This window comes from Simochromis diagramma, unplaced genomic scaffold (genome assembly GCF_900408965.1).
Source record: "Simochromis diagramma unplaced genomic scaffold, fSimDia1.1 OVJJ01000603.1, whole genome shotgun sequence".
In the NCBI taxonomy this organism is placed as follows: domain Eukaryota; kingdom Metazoa; phylum Chordata; class Actinopteri; order Cichliformes; family Cichlidae; genus Simochromis; species Simochromis diagramma.
Window position 1 is genome coordinate 10,033,753 of NW_024387414.1, and position 11,410 is coordinate 10,045,162.

The 11,410-nt window shown below is 36.7% G+C and overlaps 1 protein-coding gene across 3 annotated transcripts in view; it reads left to right on the forward strand.

Annotated features, from left to right (window-relative positions):
• Window positions 1–82: 82 nt before the first annotated feature.
• The window catches only part of rec114 (REC114 meiotic recombination protein), a 31,043-nt gene continuing 19,715 nt past the window's right edge, over window positions 83–11,410 (forward strand). Inside the window, exons 1-6 of one of the 3 annotated variants that reach the window (XM_040011029.1) lie at window positions 89–311; window positions 3,285–3,374; window positions 9,316–9,399; window positions 9,720–9,893; window positions 10,943–11,017; window positions 11,210–11,404. In XM_040011029.1, the coding sequence (XP_039866963.1) occupies window positions 228–311; window positions 3,285–3,374; window positions 9,316–9,399; window positions 9,720–9,893; window positions 10,943–11,017; window positions 11,210–11,374 (672 nt within the window). In that variant the 5' untranslated portion in view covers window positions 89–227 and the 3' untranslated portion in view covers window positions 11,375–11,404. Of the gene's footprint in view, window positions 312–2,210; window positions 2,520–3,284; window positions 3,375–9,315; window positions 9,400–9,719; window positions 9,894–10,942; window positions 11,018–11,209; window positions 11,405–11,410 lie in introns of those variants that run through there. The other 2 variants (XM_040011031.1, XM_040011030.1) reach the window with 2 other exon arrangements.

Consider the following 11,410-nt stretch of genomic DNA (forward strand, 5'->3'; position numbering starts at 1 on the left):
GTGTTTTAAAGTAATCCAAATCAGCACTGAGTGTCATGTCTCTTTAATGTTACTGTCACCTCTGACTATTTAAAAAAAAAAAAAAAAAAAAGCCTCTCAGTTGACGCTGACGTTAATTTTCGCGCGCGGTCCATGTTTCGTTCAGGCTCTTCTGCTGGCACTGGATTCTGCTATAGCTGGTTGGGTTTGACAGAAAATATAAAAAAAAAACTACTCCGCTGCTGGAAATGATCGCCACTCGTATTTGGAAGTTAAAACGCTATGGGCGTTTCATCCCTGGCTCCAAGGAAACAGGTGTAACACCGTGGAAGGTAACTGACCTTCATTTACGTATTACTAAAAAACCTTGCCCTAGCTAGCCAAACTTTCCTAAGCTAGCCTAGCTGTATTAGCTTTCTGCCTGACAATAACTTTAGTCAGTGCAGCGTATTGGCCAAATACACACACGAATGAAAAAACGTACTTAATATATTGTTCATTAGGATTTTTATTTAGAACCCACCACCTAGTTAAGGAAACGTGTCTAATTTTGTGACTCATAAAGAGTAGCTTTCCTTTAGCACCATAACTGTTGATGAAACCCCAGAGTGGTGTTAATCTTCTCTAATAACAACCATTTTACTACGATCATTTTAAGTTATCTGCCAGCCTTAGTTAAGCTATAGTATAATACCTACAGTATTGTGAAAAAGCCCCTCCCCCCTCTTTATTGTTTTTTGGTATTGTTGTTAATTTTTAATATTTGCGGGACATGTTTCAGATAGTCTGACAAACTTTAGTAGTAGACAAAGGTAACCAGAGTAAATAGGAAATGCAGTTTTTAAATAATGATTTAATTTTTAAGCTGAATTCAATTTCACTAGCCAGGTCTGATTACTGTCTGATTACTGTCAGACTTGCCGAATAAAAAAAAATAGACTTAAATAGAACCTGTCTGAAAAAGTGAAGCAGGGTGAAAGATCTTAAAAAGCCACACATCATGCCACAATCTAAAGATACTCCAGAGTAAATGAGAAACAAAATCATTGACATCCATAAGTCTGAAAAGTATTAAAAAGCTTTTTCTAAGGTTGTGGTACTCTAGCAAACCACAGTGAGAGTCATTATCCACAATTGTTGGGCTACCAAAATTACTCCAAGAGTGCACTGAAGACTCATCCAGGTCAGAAAAGAACCCATAAGAACATCTAAAGAACTGCAGGCTTCACTTACCGTAGTTAAGCTTCCAAGGTGGAAAAAAAAATCACTGCTGACCATAAAGACCATAAAGGCTCGTCTAGTTGATGGAACCATGAATTCTGTTTTCTACCAGAAACCCCTCGGTCCATCAGTTTGTGCCCTGAAGCTCAAGGGCACTTGGGTTATGCAACAGGACAATGGTCCGAAACACACCAGCAAGTTCACCACTGAACGGCTTTGGAGTGGGCTTGTCAGAATCCAGATTTAGATTTGATTCATATGCATAAATCCGTAAAAAATGACATTGGAGGGTTTTTCCTGATTTATAAAATTATTATTTAAAAAGTATGTCTTGTATTTTCTCTGGTTATGTTTTTCTAATATTAAAATGTCTTTGAATACCTGAAACATGTCAGTGTGACAAACACTAAGTAAATAAATATCTGGAGGTGGGAAAAAATACTTTTTAACAGCATCGTATATACTAACATGAATTTATGGATAAATATATTTTTATTGTTTTGTATGAATATAAATGAGATTACATATTTGAAAAAGCAACTTTGAAAAGTTTTTATATACTGCTTTGATTTAGGGCTCTGTACATATTTTACATAGTCGACCATCAAAGATATTTTTTGAACTAGGGAAAAAATGATTTACAGTATTTGGCTTTCCACTTTATATCAGATGGAATATGTGCTGACTGGGAGCACCTTTGTTTGATGGTTTACTTAGTTCTTCCCTAATTTAAATTCAGTTTTGATATTCATATAATTGTGTGGTATAAAAACTTAGTCACATGTCCTTCAAGACATAAAATCAGATCTATGGGAACAGATTAAAAATAGAACAATAACTTAACTCAAAGTTCATTTCCTTAATTTCTATGAGTTGCAGCATAAAACAACATTAAAACTACCTTCATTATGCTATCTAGTAGCAGGAGGTACTTTGGGTTCTACGTCTTGCAGTGCTGAGGCACAGAGACACTACAACTGCACCATATCTTACATTAATTTTCTTTTTGCTCTAATGTTGTCTCTGTAGGAATATAGACATATTAGCTGCAACATTAAAATCAGTGTTTCTGCAGGGAAACCAGGGGTGCTGCAATTCATGGATGTTACTTGACATGAACCACCTACCGAAAGACCAAGCAACCCCTCTTGGCAATAGACCCTCCTGTTTGCAGCCTGGCAGTGCCTATTGCCACACTCCAAAAACTGCTGAAGAAGAACTCAAGGAGCATAACTAATAGCCCAAGGCATTGACCGAGACTCCAGACTCCCCAGATTCCCAATCAAATAGAGCATGTACTTGGGCTGTTTATGCTTTCGGTATTAAACATGAAAATGAAGTAACAAACAGCTGATGGTAGAAAAAGCCTATTTATTTAGACAATTACTGCATTTTTAAAAATAATTCTATTCAAAGTATAAAAGTATTTCACTGGTTGTACCTACTGGTTGTATGATTATCTTTTTGTTTCTGTTGCTGCATTTGTTTTGTTTTTTTCATGTTTGAAAAACTCCATTCATTGTGCTGTTTTCTTTCATTAACTGCACCAGACTCTAGATGGCAAGCTAGAGCTGTGTATTTCTTAATGACACCAATGAATGAAACCAAAGTACATCTATATCATAGGGCAGCTCAGAGACATTGAGTCAAAGCATGTTATTTAAACTGAGCTAAGTCACATTTACATTGATCACACAAGATTATAGCATTGCAAATTGTAAAATTCAGTGAAAGGCAAGTTGTGAACATTGAATTACAAGAGTTTATCTGACTAACTTTATAATAATAATAAGCTATTCCAGATACTCATGAGCCATATTGGGTAGTGCATCTCTTTTAAGAACATTTTTAATTTTCATGAAATTGTATCAGGTACACATACCTTTGAGCTGTTGAACCAAGACTTAAAATGTAGCAGAAACAAAAAACATTACTGTCATTGTTATATTAATAAGCTACATTATTTATCTTAATCAGTAAAAAATAACAATGTTATTGATTTAAAAAAGCATCCTTTAGAAATGCATATATCTAGTTACTTCCAGGAAAAGTAATGACTAATTCAATATTTTTCTCTTCATCAGGTACTTGAGGCAAAGGACAACAAACCTGAAATTGTCCTCACAATTGTGGAATCTGGACACTTGCTGGTCTTGCAGGGACAAGAAAGCTTGGTAAGTAGAGTAGGTTACTGTTTTTTTCTCATAGATTTCTCTGTGTGAACACAACTTACAACAAAGATTACACATTAGTTTTTAGATCCCGGTACACCATATATTTTGTGGTTGTAATTCATAATTGGTTGAAATAAAATAATTAAAAAATCAGATATGTCTAATAAAAAAAAAAGATTTGAATTTTGACTTCCTTTAAATTTTTTCCCCTAAAGAATTAAGACTTTGGTTGTGTTCAAATAGTGTTTTATCTGGAAGATTTCTTATCACAGATTAAAATATACTAAATGAGAGAAAATGTAATCTGCTTGTGTTGTTTATTGTGTTGTTTGCATGTTTAAATATGCTGGTTCTCGTTTAGCAACTAATGTTTATTGTGGTGTACCTTTTTATCAAATTATGTTAATCAAAAAATGATTACACTTACAGTTGTTGAAATTATAGTTGTTTGTATTAGATCACGGCTTATTTATTTGTTGTTTGTCCTACCCCCAAATTATTGCAAGGATGCAAGCATGTTCAACTTGTTGACATAAATGTCTAATCAGCTAATTGCATGGTAGCAACTCATCACATTTAGGCCTGTGATGGTCAACCAATAGTCAATGGTCTATTAACCTGCTGAAGTTCAAGCCATACATCAGAATGGGGAAGAAAGCAGATTTAAGTTACTTTGGTGTTAGATGGGTTGGACTTAGTATTTAAGAAACTGCTGCTAGGATTTTCTAATATGACCATCTCTAAGGCTTGCAGAAAATGGTGTGAAAAGAGGAAGTATCCAGTTAGTGGCAGTTCTCTGGGCATAAATGCCAACCAAAGTGTGCTCCAAAGTGTCTCTGAATACACAACACATAAACCTTGAAGTAGATAGCAGCAGCAGAAGACCACACTAGTTGCCACTCCCATCAGCTTAGAACAGGAAACTGAGGCTACAGTCCACACAAACTCACCAAAATTGGACATTAGAAGATCGAAAAAATGTTTCCTAGTCTGATGACTCTTGAATTCTTCCGCAATATTTAGATGGGAGGGTCATAATTTGGCATAAAACAACATGAAACATGGATCTACAGGGCTCGCAAAATCGCTAGCCCAATGTCCCGGGGCTAGCGATTTTTCCAGTCGGGCTACCAAAATCTATCTCAGCCCTGCCCGTCGGGCTATCATAGGAAGGAAAAATATATGTCAATGCTTTTGCATTCTTTCGGAAATGTAGCTGGGTAATTATGTCATTGGCATCGCTGAGCCACTGTCAATATGTGACATATTGAAATCGCGTTTGAATTTGCGCTTGTTTTTGTGCTTTCACTTTGCAATCGCGCGAACTGTGTATAGAGAGCGACAGCACTGATTGGTGAGTGATGATAATTTGTGCACCAATTCCTCTGACATCGTCTTATCAATCGTTAGCTTACTATGCAAACATGACAAGTGAAATCTCCCGCAGCAAGCTTAAACATATGAGAGGTTGATCGCGCAGAGAATCGCTGACCGTTATGTGTGTGTGTGTAAAAGCAGCAGGATATATATTTTAGTTCTGCTGAGCCAAATAAGACAGGTCAGGGTGAAGAAGTGACAGCCAAAGAAAAGCTTACCACAAAACGGAAAAGTTATGACAAATCAGACTATAAGGCAAAAAGAAAGTGCAGCTTTATGGTTTCATGGACAAAAGAATTTCTGTGGCTGCAATATGACGAGCTAAATAATAACCAGGGGTGCACATAAGTGGTCCGCAGGTGCGCATTCGCTGTCAAAATAAAAAACTCGCACAAGATAAGAAGTTGCAACGCGTGTTTACGTACATAGGATTTTCTGGAGGAGGACAGACATTTGTTTAGAACTCTTAAAGATGTCGAAGAAGCTCCTTTAAGCAATTACTTTGGTGTTCCTCCACCTCCAAAGAAATGTCAGAAGGAGTCCGAACCACAAAAGAAGCGCGTATTCTTGGAAAAGTGGTTGCAGGAGGTGAGCTGGCTTCAAAAAAATGATGTGGTGCAGAGATGTGGTGCAGAATGTGCCGTGAAAATCCCACTCTAGCGGACAAAAACAGTGCCTTTTATATGGACGCAAATGCGCGTTGCAACTTCTTATCTGGTGCGCGTCTTTTATTTTGACAGCGAATGCGCACATGCGGACCACTTATGTGCACCCGTGTAAATAACATAATGTTCTGCCAGGTGTGTTGTTGGTTTTCCCTCGATTTCTGAGTCGACAAGCGCCTTTGTTACTGGGACCAGTAATTTTAAGAAAGGCCCGCATTAGAACCCATGAGAAATGCAAGAAATGCATTATTGCTCAGTCTGCAATATCTTTCCCAGAACAAACACCAATTGCAAATAACATACTAAAAATAAACCTGAAAAATCTGTTTAGAACAGCGTACTATGTTGCAAAGAGTGAACTACCACAGGCACAATTTAGCAGTCTTTGCAAACTTCAAAAACCCGTGACTTCAGTGGAAAATTCAAATTCAGGATCTGACACAGACTGATTCATGTTCTACAGTTCTTACAAGTTCATAGAAATTTCTGTTTAATTAGAACCAAGTATTTGAGTTGATGATTGAAATTTTTATACAATGTTGTAATTTGTGTTTCAACAATTTTTTGATTAATGTTTTGTTTCCGTTACAATATTATACTTTAATGTATAATATTGTAACAGAAACAAAACAGGAAACAAAACATCAATCAAAAAATTGCACTCTTTTTTATTCGGGCTACTTAAATTTATTTTGGGCTATCAAAAACTGAGGAGTCCCTGCCCGAAGGGCTACCAGGGATTTTGAAATTTTGCGAGCCCTGATCTATCCTATATCAACAGTTCGTGGTGGTGGTAGTGTTATGGTTTGAGGGATATTTTCTTGGGACACTCTGGATTCCTTACCACCAACTGAGCACTGTGAATATGGCCAGCAACAATACTGACCATATCTGTCCCACTTATGACTACTAATCGACTAGTCGACTATCGACGACTAATTTAATAGTCGACGCGTCGTTTGAAGCTTTGTAAGATCCCAAAAGACGCAGGAATAAGTAGTAGGATTTAAGAGTGTAATAACGGACTGAAACAGAAGATGGCAGCACTGCATGTACAAGGATGCCAGCTGCCGTTAAACCCAGAAGAGGAAGAAACAGTGTTGCCAACTTAGCGACTTTGTCGCTATATTTAGCGAGTTTTCAGACCCCTTAGCGACTTTTTTTCTAAAAAAAAAAGACGCTGAATGACGTGAAAAAGACGTGAACGCGCGTATCGCTTTTACTCTCAACAAGCAGCGGGTGCTGTAACGCAGTCAGTTCTTCTTTTACTCTTTTACTCTTATGCTGTTTTGTGGATCACAAGGTTTAAAACTACTTATAAACACACACACACAAAGTAACTCCACCAGAGGGCCTATTTCGGGTCACTTTTGCCGGTCCAAGCCCGGGTAAAGGAGCAGGGTTGGAATTGTGACATTAAAAAAAACAATAATTGCTAAAAGAAATTTAATTTGTAGTTTTAAATAAACTCTAAATGCATTTAGGACGTTTTTTACTCACTTTATGTCTCTTCCACGATGTTATTTCTCTCTCCAACAACATAGGTTACAATTAGATTAGCATGACCAATTATGCAAATTAGGCGATGACGTCATTTAGCGACTTCAAGCGACTTTTAGGACAACCAATAGCGATTTTCCTTACTGAGGAGTTGGCAACACTGGGAAGAAACTGTGTCCCAGAATTCATAGCGCGGCCCTGCTCAGTTTCCAACAATGGCGGGAGCTAGTTAGTTTTAATATTACTCTTATTATTCTTTCTGGGTCACAAAATAAACGTTTAACATATTTTCAGGCGAGAATGTAGCTGTGTAAACTTCAAATATTTGCTCAGTTTATCAAGACACCACATATTTTCAAAAGCGCTCCGACCTTTTTGGAGACATCTGTTACCCACTAGCTCGATAGCTAGCCGGGGTTCAAGGCTCACTAGAGCCCGTGAGAACACCGGACTCCCGGCAAATCGTTTTCAAACCCACTGCCGTCTTTCGCTACTCAGGTTAAACATGATATATAAGTCATTTAGATAACTTAAAAATGTTATTGTTTGGCTTTTGTTTTAGTATTTTATTTGTTCCTGAGTAAATTGGTTTGGCTGAGATTAAAGTTATAGTTTTTACACAGCTGAATAATCGTCAAGCAGACAACTGATTATCAGAAGTGTGAGATGCTCGAGAATATACTCCAGTGTCCTGTTATATTTTAGATAGCAAGGAGCAGACGGCTGAGTTTATTAAACTCCACCAAAACAATCTGCAGATTTCATTAAAATTTAATAAACTATCATCTTGTCTTTATTTTTAGTTAGCACATACCTTAAACACTTAAAGCTGTAAGCTAATGGTAGTTACATAAGAGCAGATGCATGCTGGTGCAATAAGCTGTACGTTTTCCGTCCAGTAGATGCATGATCTGATTAGTCGACTAATCACAAAAATAATTGGTGACTAGTCGACTATCAAAATAATGGTTTGTGGCAGCCCTGCAGTGTACCTACATAAATTCTCTGGTGGCTGCTTCCAGAATGACGATGTTTGCAACGGTTAGATAGTCTCAAACTGGTTTCTTGAAGATGACATTGAGTTTACTGTACTCAAATGGAGTCCATAATCACAAGATCTAAATCTAACAGAGGAATTTTGGGATGTGGCTTAATAGTAGATTAACATCATGGATGTCCAGCTGACAAATATGCAGACTCTGTGTGATGCTATTGTGCCAGTATGGAACAAAATCCATGATTTTTCAACCAAATATGGACCAATATGCACTTTTTTGCATATTACACCTTAATGAATATAATAGGCCATGAAAAAAGGGTCCAATTCCAGTACTGGCAAGCTGTAATGAAGTGGTTAGTTAGCATATGTACATATTTCTACATACATTTCCATATATGTATAATACTTTGTTTTGATAATTTTTTTTTAGTTTAAATGGACAAGGATGAAAATGTTTACATAACATAGTTGATGTAGTATATATGTCATTCTAAATAAACTTTAAGCATAATAATAAGAGAAAATGTGTGGAATTTTCTCTGCAGATTTTTTTGAGATCTGAGAAAGTAATCTGTTTTCCAGACAAAAGGGTTCAATGAAGGCCATATGAAATATTCTGTTGAAGAGCTTGACATTTCTGCCCAAATGTGAGGGGATTTGACTGACTTGTTTTGGATGCATCAAGCCAAATATCACTCTGAGCTTCTAAATGCAAGTTCAAAATTACCTTAATAATGTTTCTATACTATTACTACTATTCTAAAAAGAACTAAAGGCTTTTTATCATTTTAAGAAAAAGTATTTTCTTCAGTTTCTTCAAGTTTTCCTTTAATATAACAAAGAGTGCAGTTTTTTAAAACTTGATGCTTTTTCATGGACATTTGACGATGATAGTTCTCCTATTGCTTGCCATGTGTGATTTTACATAATGCAGAATGATGGCGTTATAGGACTACAGAGCGCTTGCTCCTTAATATAGTGCAGTTGTTCTAAGTCAACCTTAATTGACTAACCTACATTGTTTTGTTTTTTTAAGTCAAAGCAAATGTATGTTTACAGGGTTTTTAAGTAATACCAGGCTAATGTTTCCTTATAGCGTTTTTATCTGCTTTTGTGAAAAATCTTAACAAGAGCCTCAGAGCGGAAGCTTTAGGGTTATTGAGCAAATAGAGACCCCTGCAGACAGTTTTTGGTAGCAATTTTTTTTAACAGGTTTATTAAACTGTAATGCTCTTTTTTGTACTTTGGGTTTTCTAAATAATTCAAGCATTTGGCTACAAAATAAGAGTATTTCAAATTGTATTCGTGTATATTTTTCTTTATATATTAACATGTCAAAATGATCGAACTGTTTTATGCCTTTGCTGCTAAAGGTCTTTGTTCTCTTATCTTTTCTCAGGATACAATTTCTTTGCTGTGTGGCTCAGATTCTATTAAAGTACACCAGAAATCTGATAATCTGATGATTCGATTTATTGTGAAGGTGAGTGGTGAGATGCCTTTCAATCCCACAGAATTTATCTCAACGTCCATGGCAATATCTTAAACCCCTTACAAGCTCAAGACCATTACATTCACAACATCATAACAAATTGAAGGGGAATACTTACAGAGCAACAGATTTTAATGATTAGGGTTTTTTTGGGGGGGGGGGGTTTTTTGCCTGTGACAGCTGCCTTGTTCTTTTGTTGCTTGAAGATTACATTTAAGTGTCTAAATACCCGAGCTCGTTTTCCACAGATTGTGTTTTTCTTGGCGCAGTTTTGACTGACAGATACAGACTGAGTTTGTGGATTTCTGCAGGGTGAGAGCCGCATGATAAGGATGCAGTTTGATGGATGCAGCATGGCAGAGGCTATAAATGAGTGCTCAAGTGCTGTGGAAAAACTGATGGAGTACATACCTGTCACCACTCAGGATTACGCCCCACCACAGCCTAATCAGCCCCCTGCTGCGGTACCTGCACCAGCAGTACAGGTCGCCCAGCTTCTATTTCATTTAATACAATTTCAACATCAAAAACAGAACTAGTGTATGTCCATGCATTTAAAATATTTTACCAAGATGTCCACAACATAGAGATAATATGTGACTTTACTTTTTTCTGGGATAGTCTTTTCTGGAACTGGAAAAGGAGCATCCTTTATTGTGTAAATTTAAAAAGTATATCAACATAATGTAAATTGCCATAATTAAAGTTGTCACCTAGGCATTACTCTGTGCATTTTAAATAGTGGTATCACAAGGGTGTAGTCAGCTCCATCTATATAAAAACCCCAGATTGCACTCACTAGATGGTGCTATTGACAATACTGTCTTATTCTTAGAGGTCACACTGCAACTACAGTATGTGAGAAAGACTATGAAATATATATCAATCATTAGCCAATAACAGTAAAAGATAAGGTTTAGAATACAGCAATTTAAACAGATTCATATACTATAATGCAGGAAAGGATTTTAAATAGTTTATGAATTTAACAGTTTGAAATGCACGACCCTTAAGCCCTGATAAAAGTACTTCTTGATAATGCCTTTAATATTGAAATTGCTGATTAAGAAAACAAACCAGCATTTATAAAACACAAAAACAAAAAACATGCTCTGAAAACCTTTCAGCAGTTGCAAGTTAAACTCTATAAACATACTGAACTATTGTAGGGGTGAGACTATTTCTTTAACAATCATACTCATTGTCCTTCATAGCAGTAAGCCAGTCATCGTTTCTTTCTTTATTTTTAAACTTGAAATCGTTCATAACATATGATTAACTGCAAACCAAATTCTTCTGCTTCTGGTCTTCAGAGCATTTAACATGAAGGACTGGGAAAGGAACGGACTCCACTATGGGGTTGAATTTGACCTTTAGAAAACAGACAGAATGAAGGAGCTGAGATGAAAGGATTTGAGGGGTGGAAAACTTTCAATTAGTAATAAGGCCATTGATTGGTCTCTTAACCCTCTGGTGTCAAGCTGTGCATATCAAATCTTCTTTTCTTCTTTTGTGTTTCATCATGTGCCAGCAGACTTGTCAGGAAAAAGCTGTGGGAGTTAAACCTGAGGTTGTCCGAGGAACTGTGTCCATCAAACGTCTTACCCAGGTATTGATTGTGACATAAGAGGCAGTAAAGCTAACTGCTATTAAAATGAAGCTTCAACTATGCAACATGTTAGTTGTAATTTTGCAGTAGGCTTAATTTGGAAATGCAAAATGATTGTTGAGTGGCTGGCACAGGGTTCGCAATCAGTTCTTTTTTTCAATTTTACTTAAATATTTTCTGGACCTCCCACAGCACTGCTTGGGAGACACTGCTGTGACTCTACCTCGAGTATATCAACACAGTTCTTTTGGACAAGGTGACTTAGAGCATTTCCTGCGTGTTTGTCTGCTGGATCCCACCTTTTATGGATTTGTAGAGAAGGTGGAAGGGGAGCTGAGGAAACTGGTTGAAGAGTAAAGAATCTTAACAAGAGCTCAAGGCAGAAAGGTCAAG